The following is a 26,122-nucleotide window of genomic DNA, read 5'->3' on the forward strand; positions in this document are numbered from 1 at the left end:
ATAGACACAAAGTAATGGCGGAAAAGTTGGTGCAGTGTGTTTCCTGCAGGATGTGGGAAGATAGGGACGTCGCTGGAGCTTCTGGGAGCTACACCTGCAAGAACTGTGTCCAGGTGCAGCTCCTGAATGAACGTGTGGTGGAGTTGGAGAAGCAGTTGGATAACCTCAGGGCCATCCGGGAATGCGAGAGTTTCCTCGACAGGACCTATTGTGAGGCTGTCACGCCAAGGGTCCAGGTCGAGCGAAGGTGGGAGACTGTTTCAGGGGGGAGTGGACGTGGACTACAGGAGACCCCAGTGGCTGTGCCTATTGCAAATAGGTATACCCTCTTGGGAACTGTCGGGGCAGAAGACGTTTCCAGTCCGAGTGGCGGACCTGTTGGCAAGGATACTCGACAGGGGAGACCGAAGTCAGGAAGAGCCGTAGTGGTGGGTGACTCCATCGTCTGAGGGACGGACAGAAGATTCTGTGGCAGCAGGAGGGACTTGAGGATGGTCTGTTGCCTCCCTGGTGCCAGGGTTCAGCACATCACGGACCGGCTTCAGAAAATCCTAGTGAGGGAAGGCGATCAACCTGAAGTCGTTGTGCACGTGGGCACGAATGACGTCGGGCGGAAGGGGAAGGAGGTGCTACAGCGGGAGTTTAGAGAGTTAGGAAAAAGACTGAGAAGTAGGACGTCGAAGGTGGTTATCTCTGGACTGCTACCGGTACCTCGTGCTGGTGAGGCCAGGAACAGATAGATAGAGGGTATGAATTTATGGCTGAGGGGCTGGTGCAGAGAGCAGGGATTTAGATTTCTGGACCACTGGGATCTCTTCTGGGCTAGGGGTGACTTGTACAAAAGGGACGGGTTACATCTTAACAGCAGGGGGACAAACATTCTGGCAGGCAGGTTTGCTAGTGCGACACTTGTGGCTTTATACTAAGTAGTGGGGGGGAGGGGTTAACAAATTGTGAATATGAAGATGAGGTTAAAGGGAATACAGGAGATATTGCAGAAGACTCTCGGAAGAATGGGAACAGAAGTTCTAGAGGGGAAAAGAGATTAAAGGCAGGGCCATTTGTGACCGATGTGAGAGGGGAGGTAAATACAGAAGTTAAAGTGTTGTACTTAAATGCGCGTAGGATAAAAAATAAAGTGGATGAGCTTGAGGCTCAGTTAGTCATGGGCAAGTATGATGTTGTAGGGATCACTGAGACATGGCTACAAGAGGACCAGGGCTGGGAACTGAATATTCAGGGGTACACAACGTATAGAAAAGACAGACAGGTGGGCAGAGGGGGTGGGGTTGCTCTGCTGGTAAGGAATGATATTCATTCCCTTGCAAGGGGTGACATAGAATCAGGAGATGTTGAATCAGTATGGATAGAAATGAGGAATTGTAATGGTAAAAAGACCCTAATGGGAGTTATCTATAGGCCCCCAAACAGTAGCCTCGACATACAATACAATACAATACAATACAATATATCTTTATTGTCATAGGGTGCAAGTTGAATCAGGAGATAAAATTGGCGTGTCACAAATGTAATGCTACTGTGGTTATGGGAGATTTCAACATGCAGGTAGACTGGGAAAATCAGGTTGGAAATGGACCCCAGGAAAGAGAGTTTGAAGAGTGCCTTCGAGATGGATTCTTAGAACAGCTTGTACTGGAGCCTACCAGGGAGAAGGCAATTCTGGATTTAGTGTTGTGTAATGATCCTGATCTGATAAGGGGACTAGAGGTAAAAGAGCCATTAGGAGGCAGTGATCACAACATGATAAGTTTTACTATGCAAATGGAAAGGCAGAAGGGAAAATCAGAAGTGTCAGTATTACAGTATAGCAAAGGGAATTACAGAGGCATGAGGCAGGAGCTGGCCAAAATTGACTGGAAGGAGGCCCTAGCAGGGAAGACGGTAGAACAGCAATGGCAGGTATTCCTGGGAATAATGCAGGGGTTGCAGGATCAATTTATCCCAAAGAGGCGGAAAGACTTTAAGGGGAGTAAGAGACACCTGTGGCTGACAAGGGAAGTCAAGGACAGCATAAAAATTAAGGAGAGGAAGTATAACGTAGCAAAGAAGAGTGGGATGACAGAGGATTGGGACTCTTTTAAAGAGCAAAAAAAATTAACTAAAAAGGCAATACGGGGAGAAAAGATGAGGTACGAGGGTAAACTAGCCAATAATATAAAGGAGGATAGCAAAAGTTTTTTTAGGTACGTGAAGAGGAAAAAAATAGTCAAGGCAAATGTGGGTCCCTTGAAGACAGAAGCAGGGGAATTTATTATGGGGAACAAAGAAATGGCAGACGAGTTAAACCGTTGCTTTGGATCTGTCTTCACTGAGGAAGATACACACAATCTCCCAAATGTTCTAGGGGCCGGAGAACCTAGGGTGATGGAGGAACTGAAGGAAATCCACATTAGGCAGGAAATGGTTTTGGGTAGACTGATGGGACTGAAGGCTGATAAATCCCCAGGGCCTGATGGTCTGCATCCCAGGGTACTTAAGGAGGTGGCTCTAGAAATAGTGGAAGCATTGGAGATCATTTTTCAATGTTCTATAGATTCAGGATCAGTTCCTGTGGATTGGAGGATAGCAAATGTTATCCCACTTTTTAAGAAAGGAGGGAGAGAGAAAACGGGTAATTATAGACCAGTTAGTCTGACATCAGTGGTGGGGAAGATGCTGGAGTCAATTATAAAAGACGAAATTGCTGAGCATTTGGATAGCAGTAACAGGATCATTCCGAGTCAGCATGGATTTACGAAGGGGAAATCATGCTTGACAAATCTACTGGAATTTTTTGAGGATGTAACTAGGAAAATTGACAGGGGAGAGTCGGTGGATGTGGTGTACCTCGACTTTCAGAAAGCCTTCGACAAGGTCCCACATAGGAGATTAGTGGGCAAAATTAGAGCACATGGTATTGGGGGTAGGGTACTGACATGGATAGAAAATTGGTTGACAGACAGAAAGCAAAGAGTGGGGATAAATGGGTCCCTTTCGGAATGGCAGGCAGTGACCAGTGGGGTACCGCAAGGTTCGGTGCTGGGACCCCAGCTATTTACGATATACATTAATGACTTAGATGAAGGGATTAAAAGTACCATTAGCAAATTTGCAGATGATACTAAGCTGGGGGGTAGTGTGAATTGTGAGGAAGATGCAATAAGGCTGCAGGGTGACTTGGACAGGTTGTGTGAGTGGGCGGATACATGGCAGATGCAGTTTAATGTAGATAAGTGTGAGGTTATTCACTTTGGAAGTAAGAATAGAAAGGCAGATTATTATCTGAATGGTGTCAAGTTAGGAAGAGGGGATGTTCAACGAGATCTGGGTGTCCTAGTGCATCAGTCACTGAAAGGAAGCATGCAGGTACAGCAGGCAGTGAAGAAAGTCAATGGAATGTTGGCCTTCATAACAAGAGGAGTTGAGTATAGGAGCAAAGAGGTCCTTCTACAGTTGTACCGGGCCCTGGTGAGACCGCACCTGGAGTACTGTGTGCAGTTTTGGTCTCCAAATTTGAGGAAGGATATTCTTGCTATTGAGGGCGTGCAGCGTAGGTTCACTAGGTTAATTCCCGGAATGGCGGGACTGTCGTATGTTGAAAGGCTGGAGCAATTAGGCTTGTATACACTGGAATTTAGAAGGATGAGGGGGGATCTTATTGAAACATATAAGATAATTAGGGGATTGGACACATTAGAGGCAGGAAACATGTTCCCAATGTTGGGGGAGTCCAAAACAAGGGGCCACAGTTTAAGAATAAGGGGTAGGCCATTTAGAACGGAGATGAGGAAGAACTTTTTCAGTCAGAGAGTGGTGAAGGTGTGGAATTCTCTGCCTCAAAAGGCAGTGGAGGCCAGTTCGTTGGATGCTTTCAAGAGAGAGCTGGATAGAGCTCTTAAGGATAGCGGAGTGAGGGGGTATGGGGAGAAGGCAGGAACGGGGTACTGATTGAGAGTGATCAGCCATGATCGCATTGAATGGCGGTGCTGGCTCGTAGGGCTGAATGGCCTACTCCTGCACCTATTGTCTATTGTCTATTGTCTATAATTCGTATGCTTGGCTTAAATCAGGAGGCAAAACACTTCCGATGGTACCTTTTATTGAAAAGCTGATGATAGAGTTGGATGAAGCCTTTGGGAACAGACTAATTGAACTATAAAAGCAAAGAATTGCAAATGCTAGTTTACAAAAATTGACACAAAGGGTTGGGGTAACAGCAGGTCAGAAAGCCTCACTGGAGAACATGGATAGCAAACGTCACCTATCTATGTTCTCCAAGATGCTGCCTGACCCACTGATTACTCCAGCACTTTGCGTCTTTTTTCGATTGAACTGCAGAGTCTGAAGCAAGCAGTTGAACCACTTGGCTTGCTCCATTCCTGTATGCTCAGGATCTTGTGACCAGCAGATGGCGTTTGGTAGGATTTCCCACAGTAAACTGGCGGCACGGTGGCACAGCAGTAGAGTTTTTTGCCTTACAGCGCCTAAGACTCGGGTTCCATCCTGATTACGTGCCGTACGTACAGAGTTTGTATGTTTTCCCTGCGACCGCATGGGTTTTCTCCGGGTGCTCTGGTTTCCTCCCACACTCCAAAGACGTACAGATTTGTAGATTAATTGGCTTCCGTAAAAATTGTAAAATTGTCCCTGGTGTGTAGGATAGTGCTAGTGTACGGGGGGGGGGGGTGTGATTGCTGGTCGGTGCAGACTTGGTGGGCTGAAGGGTCTGTTTCCACGCTGTATCTCTGAAGTCTGAAGGCTAAAGAATGGGATAGTGGATCATGGACCTGAGAGATGGCCAACACATAATCACACCAGGACCTACGGTGTCATAGTGTCGCAGGTCAGTAGGCGACGTTTCGGGTTGCTGGAATTCCTAATTCTAGCTGTCTGAGGTATGTTGTGAGTTTGAAAGGGGCGTGCCTGTTCAGTCCATTTACTGCAGCCTTTGTTTCCCCCCTTTGTGCCTGGGGACCGAAATATCTGGACTTGAACCTGGGCGTAAATCAGCTCTGTAACTGTGTTTTATTCATTATTTAAGGCTGCTACATTAAACCCTCTCCTACGCAAATGAAGTTTTGCCCACAAAACCACTCCCAACTCATGTCTGGATATCTTTTGCTTCTTCAGGTTTCTCCACGATGCAGGCAAATGTTCAGTTGTGGAGTCGTGCAGTCTTTCACGCTAATTACCAGAGTTTTCTCTTAATCGATCTTCACTGAAACCAAGAATAATGAATCAAACCATCAATAGAAGGAAACAGGAAATTAATTTCCTGTTTCCCACTATTGATTATTAAATGGAGAAAATACTAAGGTTGCAAACTCCCAAGTAATATGCTTCTGAATGAATATGCTTTAACTTAATTTCCTGTACTTATGCAAGAATGATACTAGAATGTGGTTGATAATTTCCCAAGAACTTGACCATTTACACAGATTGCTGCTCTGTATGTTTATGCATATTCAGTGGATATTGGACGGTTAGTTTGAAATGCAAGTAAAGTCCGATTATCCCAATTGTTTGGAAATTCTGTTGATTCTGCCTCTGGCTCACTGGTTTCTACATTCCCTTCAACACACGAGGGCACCATGTAGCATTGAAGCATTTTGTGATTTTTGTAGTGCTCCATCTTGTCACCGTTACATATTGCGATTACCATGGCATGTTAAAACATACAGGCAAAAACTGAGTGCAAAAACTCACCAACAAATCCAGAGAAACCATAGATCATGAATCTGCAGTCCTCACTAACTGTAGGGCAAAGCTTTAAGGTGAGAGGGGCCAAGTTTAAAGAAGATGTGTGGGGCAGGTTTTCTACAGAGTGTGGTGGGTGCCTGGAAAGTGCTGTCAGGGGTGATGATGGAGGCAGATACGATGGTGACTTTTAAGAGGATATGCAGGAAATGGAGTGATATGGATCACATGCAGACAGAGGAGATTAGTTTAAGTTGGCAACATGTTCGGCATTGACATTTTTGACTGCAGTTCCTGTTACTTTCAGCCCCTGTTATATTTGTAAACCTGCCTAATTAGCATTTTATTGGCTAATAATCTTGCTGCCGAAATATAAGCCAGTCATTGAGGTCCCGATGTGTAGGAAGGAACGTGTAGGAAGGAACAGCTGATGTTGGTTTAAACTGAAGATAGACACAAAAAGCTGGAGTAACTCAGCGGGACAGGCAACATCTCCGGAGAGAAGGAATGGGTGATGTTTCGGGTCTAGACCCTTCTTCAGACTGGAAGGAACTGCAGATGCTGGTTTACACCAAAGATAGACATAAAATGTTGGGGTAAATCAGCGGGTCAGGCAGAATCCCTGGAGAAAAGGTGACATTTCTGGTTGAAACCATTCTTCAGATTGAAGGGTTCCTTTCCTTCAGACAGAAAATGTGCAGACATGTTTTCTACACAGAGTATGGTGGGTACGTGGAACATGCTGTTACTTTAATGTAGGTGAAAGCCTGGTCCAGCTGTCTAAAGCCAGGGTCCAAAATTGCTGCACACAGAGAATAACAAAGCTGCAGTAACTGCTAATAACATGGGTTTCAGTAAGTTCCAAAGCTGATCCCATCCTGAAGTTCAGCAGCAAAGCTTAATCTTTTGAGAGTTCCCCGTATTTAGTCGGCGCAGGATCTGTGAGCCCCACAGAAATGAGAGTGACAGAAACTTACTGGGCGCAGAAATAACTATGAAAGGCGTTGAAGAGACCATTAAATCCATGAAAAATGGGAAGACTCCTGGCCCTGACGGCTTAAATAATGAATTTTATAAAAAATTTAGTGATTTGATCTCTCCACGTTTGCAAACTGTATATAGTTACGCCTTTAAACAGCAGAGATTACCACAAACTCTGACTGAATCAACAATAATACTTATTCCTAAAAAAGATAAGGATTCTGAAGACCCTGGTTCGTACAGAGCGATAGCTCTTTTAAATACTGATCAGAAGATATTAGCGAAAATCTTAGCTCATAGATTAAGTCTAGTTATAGATAAATTGATACACCCCGATCAATCAGGCTTTATAGCTAAACGATATTCATTTTTCAATTTGAGACGCTTGTTCAATATAATATATTCAAATAGACTATTAAACGAAGATTTAGCAATCATTTCGCTAGATGCTGAAAAAGCATTTGATCAAGTAGAATGGCCCTATCTTTTCTCAGTGATGGAAAAATTTCAATTAGGTGAAAATTTTTGTTCATGGGTGAAACTTTTATATACATCCCCAACAGCTAGAATATTAACTAATCAAATGCTGTCATCCAAATTTCATTTATTTAGGGGTTGTAGACAAGGATGCCCACTATCTCCGCTTCTATTTGCCCTCGTTATAGAACCACTTGCTGAGAGTATTAGATCAAATTCAGATATTCACGGTTATAACACTAAACATACAACCAATAAAATTTCTTTATATGCGGATGATGTATTAATATACATTACAAATCTTTCTTTTCAGGATTTACAGCAGAAGTACGGATTACATGTTAATAATTATTTTAGATATATACAACTTAGAGATTATGTAAAATTACACATGCAAGAATATAAATTTAGGGGTCCAGAAACTCTTGATGTATGCCTGAATCGACATTATAATTCAAATAAATTAATATCCTTTATTTATAATACTCTCCTAGATACTGACATTCCGTCATCAGAATCATATAGACGAGCATGGGAGGACGAATTGAACCAACTCATAATGCAAGATATATGGGATGAAAGTTTACAACATATACACCAATGTTCATTAAATACTAGACATTCCTTAATACAATTTAAAATAATACATAGATCACATTATTCGAAGACGAAATTAAATAGGATTTTTCCTAGTATCTCCTATTTGTGATAAATGTCAATTTCAAGAAGCTAATTTAACTCATATTTTCGTAACTTGTAGGATCTGTGAGCCCCAGAAGTTCAGTACAGTTTGGGGAAAAAAGGAGAGGAGAAAGTAAAAGGTCGTAAAAAGAGACTACAGATGCTGGAATCTTGAGCAGAAAACATGCTGCTTGGAGGAACTCAGCAGGCCAGGCAGCGAGGGAAATGGACAGATGATGTTTCAGGTTGAAACCCTTGTTCATGACTGATGGAGATAGCTGGTAGAAAGATGTGAGAGGAAGGGGCGGGACAAGAACTAGCAAGTGATAGGTAATTCCAGGTGAGGAGGGGTTGAATGGCAGATGATTCAGTTTGGGGGATAGAGATAGTAACAAAGGCTAGGGATGATAAGCGAAGAAGACAGAGGGTGTAGATGGTGAAATTTAATAAGAAAGGAAGTTGGGGAGTGGAATATAGAACCCGAGGGAGAGATGGTGGGTGAAGAAAACTGGAGGATCCTGAGTAGGATGATGAGTGGATGAGGGAGGCAGAGGAGGGGATAGGAACTGGGTGATGGGAACGAGGGGAGAAGAAGTATAAGGACACATCCAGCAGAGAGTGGAAAGCCACATCTTGAGCAGAAGCCACTATAGCACATCTGAGGTGTTCTTTTTCTTCAGGAAATTTGGTACCCTCCTTCTCCCCTACAGTTGCCCCTCATGTTCCCATTAAATCTTTCCCCCTACACCTTAAACCCATGTCCTCTGGTTCTCAATTTCCCTACTCTGAGTAAATGATTCTGTACATTTACCCTATTGATTCTTTCAAGGAGATTCATTGGTGTCCTCTCTAGTCACTCAATTGCCCATTCCAATTCATGCCAAAGCATTGTCAAAGCTAAGGCTGCTATAGTTTATATATGGCATAATGTGTGTGAGTGTGTGTGTGTGTACATATACGTAACTTACATCCTGTTTCCAATATGATCCAGCTTCTCCGTAGTGGAAACAGATACCTCATAAGATCGGATGACATGATGGAGACGGTTTACAATGAAAAAGGAGAGATGGTGAAAACCAAAGAGCGACGCCTATTCATGCTGAACGATGTACTCATGTGTGCCACAGTCAGTTCCCGGTATGTACGCTTCAAATATCTTGTTATCTTATTTAATATTGGCACTTCTGAGAAGCTGCTTTTTGCTCATTTTAATCTAAATAAGGTGGTTAACAGTCAATTTCTGTGTAAAGGTGAGTGAAATTTCAACTGGACAATCCTTATTATTACACTCTGTCTATCTCTTCCCTGCCCCATCACATTAACACACTCTATTCCTGTCCCACCCTTATAACATCACACTCTATCTACCCCTGCCCCATCCTTATAACATTATCACACTCTATATCACTGCCTCATCCTTATAACATTACCACACTCTGCCTCTGTCCGATCACCTCATTTCCATTGACCTCATTAATTTCCAAACTATATTTTCTCCGTGGTCACAGTTTGTTCGCTTCTTAAATGTGACATTTCCAAGTTTGCAGATGACACAAAGCTGGGTGGCAGTGTGAGCTGTGAGGAAGATGCTATGAGGTTGTAGGGTGACTCGGATAGGTTGGATGAGTGGGGAGAAGCATGGCAGATGCAGTATAATGTGGATAAATGTGAGGTTATCCACTTTGGTGGCAAGAACAGGAAGGCAGATTATCATCTAAATGGTGTCAAATTAGGAAAAGGGGAGGTGCGACGAGACCTGGGTGTGCTTGTACACCAGTCACTGAAAGTAAGCATGCAGGTACAGTAGGCAGTGAAGAAAGCAAATGGCATGTTGGCCTTCATAGCGAGAGGATTTGAGTGTAGGAGCAAGGAGGTCCTACTGTAGTTGTACAGGGCTCTGGTGAGAACACACCTGGAGAGTTGTATGCAATATTGGCCACCTAATTTGAGGAAGGATATTCTTGCTATTGAGGGAGTGCAGCGCAGGTTAACCAGGTTAATTCCTGGGATGGCAGGACTGACATATGATGAAAGAATGGATCGACTGGGCTTATATTCACTGGAATTTAGAAGGATGAGAGGGGATCTGACAGAAACATATAAAAATTCTTATGGAATTGGACAGGCTAGATGCAGGAAAAATGTTGCCGATGTTGGGGGAGTCCAGAACCAGGGGTCACAGTTTAAGAATAAGGGGTAAGGCCATTTAGGACTGAGATGAGGAAAAACTATTTCACCCAGAGAGTTGTGAATTTGTGGAATTATCTGCCACAGAGGGCAATGGAGGCCAATTCACTGGATGTATTCGAGAGAGAGTTAGATAGAGCTCTTAGGGCTAATGAAATCAGGGAATATAACCACCGAAACCTGTCCTATCCATGTATCCATCCAAATGTTTCTTAAACATTGTTGATAGCACCTGCCTCAACGACCTACTCTGGCAGCTCGTTCCATACACCCACCACCCTTTGTGTAAAAAGGTTAATTTTCTTTATTGACTCCGACTAAATTCTACGAAAAGTCCAAGTCATTTTTGAATGTATTACAATGTATGATTTGAACTTTGCCTCGCTGGCACTGGTTGGATTTCTAAAGTGTAGTATTGAGATCTTGCTCAGTTATTGGGTTACACCCTGGCCTCTTGCGTAAACATTGTTAAGCAGACGAGGCAGGAAAGGTAAGCCATGGAAACACAAGGAACTGCAGATGCTAGCTTACAAAAAAGACACAAAGTGCAGGAGTAACTCGGCAGGTCAGGCAGCATCTCTGGAGAACATGGATCTGCAGCACGGTGGCGAGGTGGTAGAGTCACTGCCTCACAGCGCCAGACACTCAGACAGACAGATCCTGACTATGGGTGCTGTCTGTATGGAGTTTGTCCGTTCTCCGTGTGATCGCATGGGTTTTTCCCAGGTGCTCCGGTCTGCTCCCACACTCCAAAGACCTACAGGTTTGTAGGTTAATTGGCTTTGGTAAAGGTTGTAAATTGTCCCTAGTGTATAGGATAGTGCCAGTGTAGAAGGATTGCTGGTCTGCGTGGACCCGGTGGGCTGAAGGGCTAGTTTCCGTGCTGTATCTCTAAACTAAAACTAAAGGTAACTTTTTGGGTCGGGACCCTTCTTCAGATTTATTGACACTTCGGGCCATGGCCCTGAGTTCCCCATCTCTCCCATCAGGATTGTGGGAATCTGATAATGTGCATACAATCACATTGAACTCTACCATAAGCTTTTTTGTTGCGTGCTCTCCAGTCAGCAGAAAGACTATACATGATTAAAATCAAGCCGTCCATAGTGTACAGATACAGGACAAAGGGAATAACATTTAGTGCAAGATAAAGTCCAGGGAAGTCCAATTAAAGATAGCTCGAAGGTCTCCAATGAGGTAGATGGACGGTCAGGACCACTCTCTAGTTGGTGATAGAAGGATTCAATCGCCTGATAACAGCTGGGAAGAAACTGTCCCTGAATCTAGAGGTGTACACTTTCACACTTCTGTACTTCTTGCCTGATGGAGAGGGGAGAAGAGGGAGTGAGACTCTTCCTTGATTATGAAGGTGGTCTTGCCAAGGCAGGCATGTGAGATGAAATATGGAATTCAAAACGTGTTTTTCTGGAGCCAGTGTAGAACGGCTGGTTCAGCAAAGGGTTCACTCTGGTCTTGTCCTTGAGGCTTGGTATTAATGATTGCTTAATGCATTCAGTGAAGCAGAACATTCTTCAGTTCAGTATGTGCACCCGACGAACACAATTACTGTGCGACACTGAAAGCCTGTGTCACAAAATTAGCATCAGACTTACAGCTTTCAGAGTCTGATGTGCTCCCAACCGAGTAAATTGATACTTGAGGAGAGATAAATTGCAGTTAAAGTAATATTTCCAATAATTAATATTGGAAAAAGTAATTTGTTGGATTCATGAAAATACAACAGGATCGTTAAATTACTATGGCTATGACTTTATTAAAACTAAATTATTCTCTACATTTGCAAATTAGTGCTTTGAATCATAAAATTAGTGAGTTAAGTCTGCTGTTGTGTTTTAATTACAATTCAATCTGGTTATTGAATTAGTTTCATTCATCATCCTGGTGATCAGTTAATGGAGTTCCTCCAATAAATCCTGTTGGTCTGAAAGGACTCAATATCTTCATTCAATATTTCTCACAATAGGGAAATGCTTGTAGTTATAATTGGAGTGACCAAATGCCAATTGCTTTTATTTTATTTCTTTACAAAATGGGCGGTTATGCTCCAAGGACCTAAAATAATACGTGGAACACAGTCCCAGTTCATAAGTAGTCAGGATTATAATTGGCATGTCATATTGAAATTTGTACAAAACACTGGTTTGGCTGCACTTAAGAGTATTGTGGAAAGTTCTGGTCTCCACACCACGGGAAGAATGTGTAGCAATAGAGAGAGTGCAGAAGAGAGTCACCAGGATGTTGCCAGGACTGGAGGCCTGTAGTTATAAGGATAGATTGGATGAGCTGGATTTATTCTTACTGGACTATGACAGGCTAAGTGGTGATCTTTTAAAGGTTTATAATATCAGCAGAAAGGGTAGATCATCAGTATTTTTCCAGAGCAGGGGAGTCTACAGTAGAGGGTAAAGGCTGAAGGTGAGAGGAGAAAAATGTAAAGGAGATCTGATGGGGGAATTTCTTGGTGGTTACCTAGAACGCGCTGCCAGGGAAGGTACTCAAGGCGGGCACAGTTATACTGTTTAAAAGGAATTTGGACGGGTTCTTGGATAGGAGAGGTGTGGAGTGATATGGGGCTCATGGTGTGACACGGCGGCACAGTGACACAGCGTTGCTGCCTCACAGTACCTGAGACCTGGGTTTGATCCTGACTGCGGGTGCTGTCTGTATGGAGTTTGTACATTCTTCCTGTGACCACTTGGGTTTTCTCCGGGTGCTCCGGTTTCCTCTCACATTCCAAAGATGTGTGGGGTTTGCAGGTTAATTGGCTTCTGGAAAGTGTCCCTAGTGTGTAGGATAGAACTACTGAATGTATGATCGTTGGTCAGCACCGACTCAGTCAGCACGTTATTTCTCTAAACTAAACTATAAACTAAAGTGGGCAAATAAGATTAACATAGATAGGCATAACATTCAGCATGGACAAGATTGGCTGAAGGGCCGATTTCAATGCTGTACAATTGTATGATTCAATACAAACTAATATTTGCTCCCTTCTGTCTCTTCTGAGGCTTGTAGAAAATGGCTTGTAGATAGCACAATTTCAATGTGTTGCTTCTGTTGAAAATATACAGTCTACTGCTTATTTCATTATAGTTCCTTTTCAGTGATGTTTCGGTATGAATGGGTGATTTCCAGCATCACATCATTCAGTTTCTGTTTCACTAAGGCAATTAGGCTGTGGTTCCTGGATTTCTGTTTAACATTCATTATAAAAATAGGGATGTAATGCTGAGGCTTTATAAGGCATTGGTCAGACCGCATTTGTAGTATTGTGAGCAATTTTGGGCCCCATATCTGAGGAAGGGTGTGCTGCTGCTGGAGAGGGTCCAGAGGAGGTTTACAAGAATGATTCCAGGAATAATTGGGTTAACATATAATGAGTATTTGACGGTACAGGGCCTGTACTCGCTGGAGTTTAGAAGGATGAGGTGGGACCTCATTGAAACTTACCAAATAGTAAATAGAGTGGATGTGGAGAGGATGTTTCCACTAGTGGGAGACTCTAGGACCAGAGGCCATAGCCTCAGGATAAAAGGACATACCTTTAGGAAAGAGATGAGGAGGAATTTATTTACAGAGGGTGGTCAATCTGTGGAATTCATTGCCACAGGTTGTGGTGGCCAAGTTAATGGATATTTTTAAGACAGAGATTGATATATTCTTGATTTTTAAAGGTGTCAGGGAATATGGGTAAAAGGCAGGAGAATGGGGTTGAGAGGGAAAGATAGATCAGCCATGATTGAATGGTGGAGTAGACTTGATGGGCCAAATGACCTAATTCTGCTCCTATCACTTATGAATTTCATTTCAGACCCCAGCATGACAGCAGTGGTGTGGTATCCTCTGGACTGCGGTACCTACTGAAGTGGAGTGTGCCACTGAGGCAGGTCGAAGTGGTGGAGTTTGGGAACAGTGAGGATCTGGCTGAGAAAAGTCGATTTATACCCTCACATTCTGGAGAAAAGATTCTAATTAGTACCAAGCCAAGTAAGTACACTTCCCAGCCTTGATTCTTTCTCCCTTGGAACTAATGTCCTACTGAACTGTTTATTTACCTGAACGTAAGAAGATTTCAGTCCAATGTGCTGTGTCCACATGGCACAGGCAACTTGGATTTCTTAATTGTAGGAAATAACTGCAGATGCTGGTCTAAATCAAAGATGGACACAAGATGTTGGAGTAACTCAGCGGGACAGGCAGCATCTCTGGAGAGAAGGAATGGGTGATGTTTCGGGTCGAGACCCTTCTTCAGACTCTTTATCGGGTCGAGACCCTTCTTATTCCCGATTTAGAATGATTGAATTTATTTGGATCGCCAATTTCTGAAATACCTATTTGTGGTTGTTTCGTCTTATTCATTAGTTAATTCCTGGACAGAAAATTAATTTTCCTGAGTGTCCGTAACATGAGGCAACAGGGAATAAAAGGGAATGTGTGTTTAAATTTTCTATATGGCCCAGTGTCCTATGAGAGAAAGCCATAGCCTTAATTGACACAAAATGCTGGAGTAACTTGGCGGGTCAGGTCAGGTCGCGTCTCTGGAGAAAATGGACAGGTGACATTTTGGGTCTGGACCCTTCTTCAGACTGATTGTAGGGGGGTGGGGGATCTGGGACTAAGAAAAGACAACGATAAATCAGGGCTGGCAACAGTTGACCTCAGGCTGGGTGGTTCCCTGATAAGCCAATTGTTGGCTGGGGATGGTGTGATCTCATAGATCGCTGTGAACTGTGAAACTGGTTAACCGACTTTTAGTGGAGGAAGGGTGGGTGAGGGAGTGAGGGAAATGTATGTAGAAGATACCTAAAGTTAGGGAATTCAACATTCATACCTCGGCGTTGTAAGCTACCCAAGCAGAATATGTTCCGTCCTCCACTTTGTGTGTGGCCTCACTCTGGCAATGGAGGAGGCCTAGGACAGAAAGATCAATCTAGGAATGGGAAGGGAGTTCAAATGGTTAGGAACTGGGAGATCCAGCAGGCTTTGACAGACCAAGCGCAAGGGTTTATGGAAACGCTCATCCTGTATATGCTTGGTCTCGCTGATGCACAGGAACCCATTTCGCGAACACCAGATGCCGTAGATGAGTTTAGAGAAGGTGCACGTGAACCTCTGTCTCACCTGGAAGCCAGAGCTTATGTTTTCTTGTAAAAAAAAAAAAGATTTTTACAAGTACTTTCAAACTGCCAGAGTTTATAAAAAATATTTAAACTAAGTTTTGTTTTCATTTTGAAAATCTGGGAGGCAACTGTGTGGAATTGAAATGAGCTTGAAGAATCTCAGGTGATCAGTTTCATGCAGTTGTCAAAGTTTGCCTTGTTTTTCTCTTGCGGGGATTCCCAGTAGAGTTTGCAACAGCAGCTCAAGTGTGTTATTTTCATGAGATCATTGGAAATTGGAGAACTCTCCAAGGTAGATGCCTCGGGGCGGCATGGTGGCGTAGCGGTAGAGTTGCTGCCTCACAGCATCAGAGACCCAGGTTCGATCCTGACTACAGGTGATGTCTGTACGTAATTTGTACGTTCTCCCTGTGACTGCGTGGGTTTTCTCCGGGTGCTCTGGTTTCCTTCCACACTCCAAAGACGTACATGTTATAGGTTAACTGGCTTCTGCAAAATTGTAAATTGTCCCTATTGTGTAGGATAGTGTTGTGTAGAATCGCTGGTCGGGCGGCTCAGTGAGGATGTAACTAGGAAAATTGACAGGGGAGAGCCGGTGGATGTGGTGTACCTTGACTTTCAGAAAGACTTCGACAAGGTCCCACATAGGAGATTAGTGGGCAAAATTAGAGCACATGGTATTGGGGGTAGGGTACTGACATGGATAGAAAATTGGTTGGCAGACAGAAAGCAAAGAGTGGGGATAAATGGGTTCCTTTCAGAATGGCAGGCAGTGACTAGTGGGGTACCGCAAGGCTTGGTGCTGGGACCGCAGCTATTTACAATATACACCAATGACTTGGATGAAGGGATTAAAAGTACCATTAGCAAATTTGCAAATGATACAAAGCTGGGTGGTAGTGTGAACTGTGAGGAAGATGCCATGAGGCTGCAGGGTGACTTGGACAGGTTGTGCGAGTGGGCGGATGCATGGCTGATGCAGTATAATGTGGACAAGTGTGAGGTTATCCACTTTGGTGGTAAGAATAGGAAGGCAGATTATTAGCTGAATGGTGTCAAGTTAGGAAAAGGGGACGTACAACGAGATCAGGATATCCTAGTGCATTAGTCACTGAAAGGAAGCATACAGGTACAGCAGGCAGTGAAGAAAGCCAATGGGATGTTGGCCTTCATAACAAGAGGAGTTGAGTATAGGAGCAAAGAGGTCCTTCTGCAGTTGTACAGGGCCCTAGTGAGACCGCACCTGGAGTACTCTGTGCCGGTTTGGTCTCCAAATTTGAGGAAGGATATTCTTGCTATTGAGGGCGTACAGTGTAGGTTTATTAGGTTAATTCCCGGAATGGCGGGACTGTCATATGTTGAAAGACTGGAGCGACTAGGCATGTATACACTGGAATTTAGAAGGATGAGAGGGGATCTTATCGAAACATATAAGATTATGAAGGGGTTGGACGCGTTAGAGGCAGGAAACATGTTCCCAATGTTGGAGGAGTCCAGAACTAGGGGCCACAGTTTAAGAATAAGGGCTAGGCCATTTAGAACGGAGATGAGGAAAAACATTTTCAGTCAGAGAGTTGTAAATCTGTGGAATTCTCAGAAGGCAGTGGAGGACAATTCTCTGAATGCATTCAAGAGAGAGCTAGATAGAGCTCTTAAAGATGGCGGAGTCAGGGCTTATGGGGTGAAGGCAGGAACGGGGTACCGTTTGAGAATGATCAGCCATGATCAAATTGAATGGTGGTGCTGGCTCGAAGGGCCGAATGGCCTACTCCTGCACCTATTGTCTATTGTCCGCAGTACCCCATTCCTGCCTTCTCCTCATATCCCTTGATTCCGCTAGCCCTAAGAGCTCTAACTCTTTTTTTGAATGCATCCAGTGAATCGTCCTCCACTGCCTTCTGAGGCAGAGAATTCCACAAATTCACAACTCTCTGGGTGAAAATGTTTTTCCTCATCTCAGTTCTAAATGGCCTACCCCTTATTCTTAAAAACTTTTTCAGTCAGAGAGTTGTGAATCTGTGGAATTCTCTGCCTCAGAAGGCAGTGGAGGCCAATTCTCTGAATGCATTCAAGAGAGAGCTGGATAGAGCTCTTAAGGATAGCGGAGTCTGGGGATATAGGGAGAAGGCAGGAACGGGGTACTGATTGAGAATGATCAGCCATGATCACATTGAATGGTGGTGCTGGCTCGAAGGGCCGAATGGCCTCCCCCTGCACCTATTGTCTATTGTCTATTAAACTGTGGCCCCTGGTTCTGGACTCCCCCAACATCGGGAAAATGTTTCCTGCCTCTAACGCGTCCAACCCCTTCATAATCTTATATGTTTCTATAAGATCCCCTCTCATCCTTCTAATTTCCAGTGAATACAAGCCCAGTCGTTCCATTCTTTCATCATATGACAGTCCCGCCATATGTATGTACAAGGCCTATGCCTATGACAGACTGATGTACAAGGACACCTAGGTCTTGTTGCACTTCCCCTTTTCCTAATGTGACACCATTCAGATAATAATTTGCCTTCTTGTTCTTGCCACCAAAGTGGATAACCTCACATTTATCCACATTATAATGCATCTGCCATGCATCTGCCCACTTATCCAACCTATCCAAGTCACCCTGCATCCTCATAGCATCCTCTTCACAGTTCACATTGCTTGGTGTCATCTGGAAATTTGCTAATGTTACTTTTAATTCCTTCATCTAAATCATTAATATATATTGTAAATAGCTGCAGTCCCAGCACCGAGCCTTGCGGCACCCCACTAGTCACAACCTGCCATTCTGAAAGGGACCCGTTAATTCCTGCTCTTTGTTTCCTGTCTGCCAACCAATTTTCTATCCATGTCAATACCATGTGCTCTAATTTTGCCTACTAATCTCCTGTGTGGGACCTTATCAAAGGCTTTCTGGAAGTCCAGAACACTACATCCACTGGTTCTCCCTTATCCATTTTACTTGTTACATCCTCAAAAAATTCCAGAAGATTAGTCAAGCAAGATTTCTCTTTCGTAAATCCATGCTGACTTGGACCGATCCTGTTACTGCTATACAAATGCGCCGCTATTACATCTTTAATAATTGACTCCAGCATCTTCCCCACCACCGATGTCAGACTACTGTTCTATAATTCCCTGCTTTCTCTCTCCTTTCTTAAAAATTGGGATAACATTAACGACCCTCCAGTCCACAGGAACTGATCCAGAATCTATAGAACATTGGAAAATGATCACCAATGCATCCACGATTTCTAGTGCCACCTTCTTGAGTACCCTGGGATGCAGGCCTTCAGTCCCATCAGTCTACCTAACACCATTTCCTGACTAATGTGAATTTCCTTCAGTTCCTCCATCACCCTAGATCCTCAGTCCCCTAGTACATCTGGGAAATTGTTTGTGTCTTCCTTGGTGAAGATTGAACCAAAGTACCTGTTCAACTCGTCTGCCATTTCCTTGTTCCCCACAATAAATTCACCTGTTTCTGTCTTCAAGGGACCCACATTTGTCTTAACTAATCTTTTCCTTTTCACATACCTAAAGAAGCTTTTACTATCCTCCTTTATATTCTTGGCTAGCTTACCTTCGTACTTCATCTTTTCCCCCTGTATTGCCTTTTTAATTACCTTCTGTTGTTCTTTAAAAGTTTCCCAATCCTCTTGCTTCCCGCTCATCATTGCTATGTTATATGTCTTCTCTTTCAGTTTTATACTGTCCCTGACTTCCCTTGTCAGCCACAGTTGGCTCTTATGCCCCTTAGAATCTTTCCTCCTCTTTGGAATGAAATGATCCTGCATCTTCTGGATTATTCCCAGAAATTCCTGCCATTGTTGTTCCACTGTCGTCCCAGCTAGGGTCCTTTTCCAGTCAACTTTGGCCATCTCCTCCCTCATACTTCCATAGTCCTCTTTGTTCAACTGCAATACTGACACTTCTGATTTCTCCTTCTCCCTCTCAAATTGCAGATTAAAATTTATCATATTTTGGTCCACCAACCCTTGGACAAAAGGCAGCATACACCATCAAGGATCACCACCATTTGGGCCATGGCCTCTTCTTATTGCCACCATCGGGCAGGCGGCATAGGCCTTTATACCATTCTCTTTCTCTTTTCACTTTTCCTCTATCTATATCACAGTATGACCTTCCTCAGTTTTCATAAAAGGGAATACGTTCAATGGCACTCTTATAGGGAAAAGAGGTTTGATTCTCTCGAATGGAAAGGAAGGATACATATCCTACATATATCCTCCCCACGTATCCTAGCCAGTCCAGTCTGTTCTCTGCTTTTAGACTTTAGAGATACAGCTTGGAAATAGGCCCTTCGGCCCACCGAGTTCGAACCTACCAGCAATCACCCCGTACACTTGCACTATGCTATACACGAGAGACAATTTACAGAAACCAATTAACCTACAAACCTGTACATCTTTGGAGTGTGGGGGGAAACTGGGGCACCTGGAGAAAACCCCTTTGGTCACAGGGAGAACATACAAGCTACCTACAGACATTTTGGATCCTTAACAGTTCTGTCTTGCTGTATTTCCCTTCCCTTTTCCTGTAAACTCTCAATAGATCTTTCCTTCCCTGACCTTGAGGAGAACCATGCCTGAGATTGTAGTGTAGTGTTTCACATTGTCAGATGAAGTATGGTAGGCCAGGCATCTGCTGATGAGCTTCTGTGGATCAATCAAACCTTGCCACTGCTCATGGTATTCCACCTGTTACTGCGGCCATTGATTTATCCTGATTAGATTTATGACATTTCAAAAATTCCAAAAGTTTCTGCAAGTCAAGTGGAGTCAAGTTTACAGTCATATGCACGTAAACTAAGGTACAGGTACAATGAAAGATCTTGCCTGCAGCAGCATCACAGGCATATAGACTCAGCCAAGCGTACAAAAACAAATTATACATAAGCACATAAACATTTCTAAATGAAAGAAGACTGGAAAAAACAATACATTAGTGCATAAACATAAACAGAAAAAAGCAAGTCAAGAAGTGGACTCTGGTGTTCCATTGGTGAGGTAGGATTAGGGTTGTGCAGGTTGGTTCAAGAACCTGATAGATGTAGGAAAGTAGCTATTCCTGAAACTGGTGGTGTGGAACTTATGGCTTTCGTACCTCCTGCCCAATGGTAGCAATGATGGTCGATACGGACTTGGTGGGGCGAAGGGCCTGTTTCCTCACTGTACCTCTAAAGTCTAAAGTGGAAGCTCTCTGTTGCTCTTGTAGATTGAGCATAGGTTCTCCATAAAGTGGTCACCCAGTCAATGGTCCATTTATCCATTGTAGGGAAATTTATATTGTAAGCACTGGAGCTTATAATGTCGTTATTGTGAATCATTTTGTAATTGCTGTGAGTAAATCTAAAGACATTTCGGTATGACATTCTGTTCACTAAATTGACCAGCTGCTATTTTTAGATCTTGCTAATTTTATTAAATAAATAGGGTTTTGAGGGATGGTTTATTTTATTGGATAATTGGGATTGAGGGATGGTTTATTTTAAATGAATGACTGATAGGTTCTGATTAGTAAGTGTATGGAAGGCTGTGGGAAGAAGGCAAGAGAATGGGTTTGAGAGGGGAAAATAGATCAGCCATAATTGAATGGCGGAGCCGATGGGCTGAACGGCCTAATTCTGCTTCTATGACTTATGGTCTCATGAAGTTTTTCTGTATGGCCTTAAGTATGTATGCGACAAGAGGTACTAAAAGAAGATTTTCTCTGTAAAAGCAACTGTTCACATGAACATTTGCTTCCCTTTTAAATCTAAGTATTAAGTTCTTACCTATTTTTATTATTTCTCCTGGTTCCATGCAATTTGCATAAACCTGCTTAAAAAAAAGATAGTTATGAATTGAGAATGATAAACCAGAAAGAAAAAGAACGATGGAATGTTGTAGAACCACCTTAAGTGACTGCTGAGCAGATAAGATCAAAACATAATATGAACTGGTTGAGATTTAAATAATTAGTTCTCTTTTTTAATTCAAAATGTAAGAGTTTTGAACAAGCTGGTTATCATAATCCTAGTACCCATGGTGGGACACAATGTTCTCCTTCTGGGCATTGAATCTGTTGCTTGCTCCACTGAAGATTGCCGAGTGAATTTCTGGCCTTTGCTCGTGATTTTTCTGCTGCTCGAAGTCTGTAAAAACACTCCCCTTGTTTGTGGTCGAGAGCGAAAACCTTTGATAAAGCTCCTTTTTGGTATTCAGAGTTGGCAGTGTTTTTTTGCTTTGCACGTAATAAATTGATGATTATTTTATTGCAGACCAAGACGACCAGTAAAACAATTGTTACTTTGTGTAGTCTTTCAATTGCCATGCAAGGCACATCAAGTATATGGGCCTGGTCACTGAAAGTTTAGACACTGCACAAAGCAGTTGACGAGGTTGAAGCTGAATTGTATAAATTGAAGGGACAGAACCGTCTTTATTGCAGTGATTCATTGAGAACATATATTTCTGTTGGGTAATAACAAAGTTTTTGTTTGTGTGCTTGAGGTGAGAGATAAATCAGCTTAACTCCCATTGACGTCTTTTCAGATACTAAAGTTTGCAGCTATTTTATCATGTTTCTGAGACTGATTTAATAACAACAAAAACTTAACCTGAAGATCTGAAGTCATTACAGTGGAACTACTGTAGTACCCACCCTAGTCCTACTAGTTCCACTGTTTGCATCCCTGTATCCCTTCATTATCACCTCTTCCTCAACCAACAATGGGCCATTATGGGCTCCACACTTCTTTGGTCATATGTTGCCGGCCCTGATTTATTCAGGCCTTTTCCTACCTCCAGATCCCCCCCCCCCCCCCCCCTTACTTTCAGCCAGAAGTAGGGTTGTGGCCCAAAACGTCACCTGTTCGTTTGTAGGGATGCTCCTACAAATGACGGTGATCATGGTCACTAAGTAGCTCTACATTGATGAATAAGCCTTCTTGTCTTTGGAGATTATTGCATTGTATCTGGGAGTTTAAAAAGCCAATGGGATGCCAATAATTTCCAGTTCAGATCAGTTTAGTTTATTGTCATACGTACTGAGGTGCAATGAAAAACCTTTGTTGCATGCCATTAAGTCAGATGAAAGACAATACATGATTACAATCGAGCCATTTACAGTGTATAGATAAAGATCTGAGAGGAGTTTAAGAAAATGTTGCTGTCGGAGTCAAGATTTAAGAATGTGGAGTGACTGTAATATGTGATTGCAGATCTGCTTCTGTGGCGAGCACACAAATAGTTCCCTGGGTTGGGTGCCATCTTGGAAACATTCCTGTAATGCTTTATGGAATTTTGGCACTACATGCTTTCCTGCCATAGCTGATCACCCGGAAAAGGAGATGCCACCAATGGAAATCGTCGACTCAGAGTATGGAGTAACCCTGCAATATTGCGGAAGGATTTGGAAATGGGCAGGTCAAAGGCAGTGATCGCCCAAGCTACTTCCACATGCAGGATTGTGTGTAACTCTACATGAAGCACAAATCATTGTTTAGTTCAGTTTAGGGATACAGCATGGAAACAGACCTTTTGACCACCGAGTCTATGCTAACCATCTACTTGTTCAACTAGTCTTCTTCTTTCGTGTCCATCATCTCTGTTTCAAATGTTCAGCCAGGCTCTTGCACAGTGGACAGCCTTCTTGTTTGCCACCGCTAGATCTTCCAGGCAGCATTGTTCACCAAGAAGTGGGCATCTTAGTAGGTGTGGCATGGATTGTACAGGTGTTCCACATTCACATTCTGTGTCAGCTACATCTGCAAAGCCCCATTTGCTCATATTGGCCTTGCATCGGCCCTTCCCTGTACGAAGCCTATTGAGGGACCTCCAGGTCTTCCAGTCACTGCCTGACCCGCTAAGTTACTCTAGAACCTTGAGTTCTTTTATCACCAATACAAGTCTGCTCTTACAATGTTCTCCCAGACATACAGTACTGGAATGAACTAACGTCTCCCAATCATTGTTGGTCAGTACTACAGAAATTCACATTAGGCGGGAAATGGTGTAGGGTAGACTGATGGGACTGAAGGCTGATAAATCCCCAAGGCCTGATGGTCTGCATCCCAGGGTACTTAAGGAGGTGACTCTAGAAATCGTGGACACATTGGTGATCATTTTCCAATGTTCTATAGGTTCAGGCTCAGTTCCTGTGGATTGGAGGGCAGCTAATGTTATCCCACTTTTTAAGAAAGGAGAGAGAAAACAGGAAATTATAGACCAGTTAGCCTGATATCGGTGGTGGGGAAGATGCTGAAGTCAATTATAAAAGAAGAAATTGCGGAACATTTGGATAGCAGTAACAGGATCGTTCTGAGTCAGCACAGATTTATGAAGGGGAAATCATGCTTGACTAATCTTCTGGAATATTTTGAGGATGTAACTAGGAAAATGGACAAGGGAGAGCCAATGGATGTAGTGTACCTGGACTTTCAGAAAGCCTTCGATAAGGTCCCACATAGGAGATTAGTGGGCAAAATTAGAGCACATGGTATTGGGGGTAGGGTACTGACATGGATAGAAAATTGGTTGGCAGACAGGAAACAAAAAGTAGGGATAAATGGGTCCCTTTCAGAATGGCAGGCAGTGACTAGTGGGATACCGCAAGGCTCGGTGCTGGGACCGCAGCTATTTACAATATACATTAATGACTTAGATGAAGGGATTAAAAGTAACATTAGCAAATTTGCAGATGACACAAAGCTGGGTGGCACTGTGAAGTGTGAGTAGGATGCGATGATGCAGGGTGACTTGGACAGGTTGTGTGAGTGGGCAGATGCATGGCAGATGCAGTTGAATGTGGATAAATGTGAGCTTATCCTGTTTGGTGGTAACAGGAAAGCAGATTATTATCTGAATGGTGTCAAGTTAGGAAAAGGGGAAGTACAACGAGATCTGGGTGTCCTAGTTCATCAGTCAATGAAAGGAAGCATGCTGGTACAGCAGGCAGTAAAGAAAACTAATGGAATGTTAGCCTTCATAACAAGAGGAGTTGAGTATAGGAGCAAAGAGGTCCTTCTGCAGTTGTACAGGGCCCTATTGAGACCACACCTGGAGTATTGTGTGCAGTTTTGGTCTCCAAATTTGAGGAAGGACATTCTTACCATTGAGGGAGTCACTAGGTTGATTCCCGGAATGGCGGGACTGTCGTATGTTGAAAGACTGGAGCGACTGGGTTTGTATACTCTGGAATTTAGAAGGATGAGAGGGGATCTAATTGAAACATATAAGATTATTAAGGGATAGGACATGCTAGAGGCAGGAAACATGTTCCCGATGCTGGGGGAGTCCCGAACCGGGGCCACAGTTTAAGAATAAGGGGTAGACCATTTAGAACGGAGATGAGGAAAAACTTCTTCACTCAGAGAGTTGTGAAGCTGTGGAACTCTCTGCCTTAGAAGGCAGTGGAGGCCAATTCCCTGGATGCTTTCAAGAGAGAGTTAGATAGAGCTCTTAAGATAGCGGAGTCAAGGGAGAAGGCAAGAATGGGGTACTGATTGTGAATGATCAGCCATGATCACGGTGAATGGCGGTGCTGGCTCAAAGGGCCGAATGGCCTACTCCTGCACCTATTGTCTATTGTCTATTGTCTAGTGTCTAATGAATTGTCACCAGCATACTGTTTTAACCTAATGAAATTTTTCAGGTTGATAGTTCTTTCCAAAGTATTATGTTGTAAGGCCACGTAATTTCTGATTAAGCCGGTGAGTGTTTTCACTCATTTTCATAGCAATCCCAATGCCATTCATCATTGAGAGAGAATTCTCCTGAACTGAACAATCGTACCAACAACTTAGAGAGCAGATCTGAGCTGCTATCTACCTCATTTGAGACCCTCGGCCTATCTTTGATTGGACTTTACTGGAATTTATTTTGCACAAAACGTTATTCACGTTATTCCCTTTATCATGTACCTGTATATTGTAAATGGCTCGAGTGTAATCATGTATTGTCATCCCCTGACCAGTTAGCACACAACAAAAGCTTTTCACCGTACCTTGATACATGTGACAATAAACTAAACTCTAACTCCACGAATGTAGGCACATCACCCAACCTCCGCTTCAACAATGTGTAGGAAGGAACTGCAGATGCTGGTTTAAACCAAAGGTAGACATAAAAAGCTGGAGTAACTCAGCAGTTCAGACAGCATCTCTGGAGAAAAGGAGGAGGTGACGTTTTTGGATCGAAACCCTTCCTCAGAACGGTCTCGCCCAGAACTGTCAATTATTTATTTTCTCCAGAGTGATGTCTGACCCGCTGAGTTACTCCAGCATTTTGTGTCCATTTCCACTTCAACAGCCTGGGAATGACAACTGGTAGCTATTAACATTCAGTCGTGGGAAGGATGGTGAACCTGCACTGAAGGCAGACAGGCAAAAGATCCAACGGCAGTGTTGGACCCTCTGTATTAATCGGCATTAAGGGATATGGAACTAAAAGAGAATTAAGGTGAGTACAAGGATGGAACATGCTGGACAGGCTGGTGTTCTTATGTATAATTTGATTAAAAACAATCTGATTTAGCAATGTAATATTTACTGACTATTTATTTTCTTTTTGGTGATATTATTACTCCAGTCTTTGGAAAAATATTCTGAACTTATTATGAGCACAATTCTCTCGTCACCCATTGCAAGTGCTTTGTCGCCTTTAGCAGGACAATGTAGTCTGCTGCATTGATCTGGTTCTCAAACATATTTCACTTTCATTTTTTCAGACAAACTCTATATGGGACCATGCCAGCTGTATCAAGATTTACAAAATCTGATGCATGATCTAAGTGTGGTGGGCCAGATTACGCAGCTTGTCGGTACTTTAAAAGGAAATTATCAGGTACAGTAAAATTTGACCATACATCTATAAAAATGTTTTCTTTCCCCAAAATCAAAACAATTTCATGAACTTTTTCCTCTGTGACATTGATTCAGTTTAGTTTAGAGATACATTGAG

At 43.1% G+C, this 26,122-nt stretch overlaps 1 protein-coding gene across 1 annotated transcript in view; it reads left to right on the plus strand.

Annotated features, from left to right (window-relative positions):
* Positions 1–26,122, plus strand: part of arhgef10 (Rho guanine nucleotide exchange factor (GEF) 10) — a 242,475-nt gene that overhangs the window by 140,506 nt on the left and 75,847 nt on the right. Inside the window, exons 17-19 of the mRNA XM_078399996.1 lie at positions 8,828–8,973; positions 13,856–14,031; positions 25,890–26,005. Coding sequence (XP_078256122.1) covers positions 8,828–8,973; positions 13,856–14,031; positions 25,890–26,005 — 438 coding nt within the window. The remainder of the gene's footprint in view (positions 1–8,827; positions 8,974–13,855; positions 14,032–25,889; positions 26,006–26,122) is intronic.

Source organism: Rhinoraja longicauda, chromosome 5 (genome assembly GCF_053455715.1).
Source record: "Rhinoraja longicauda isolate Sanriku21f chromosome 5, sRhiLon1.1, whole genome shotgun sequence".
In the NCBI taxonomy this organism is placed as follows: Eukaryota; Metazoa; Chordata; class Chondrichthyes; order Rajiformes; family Arhynchobatidae; genus Rhinoraja; species Rhinoraja longicauda.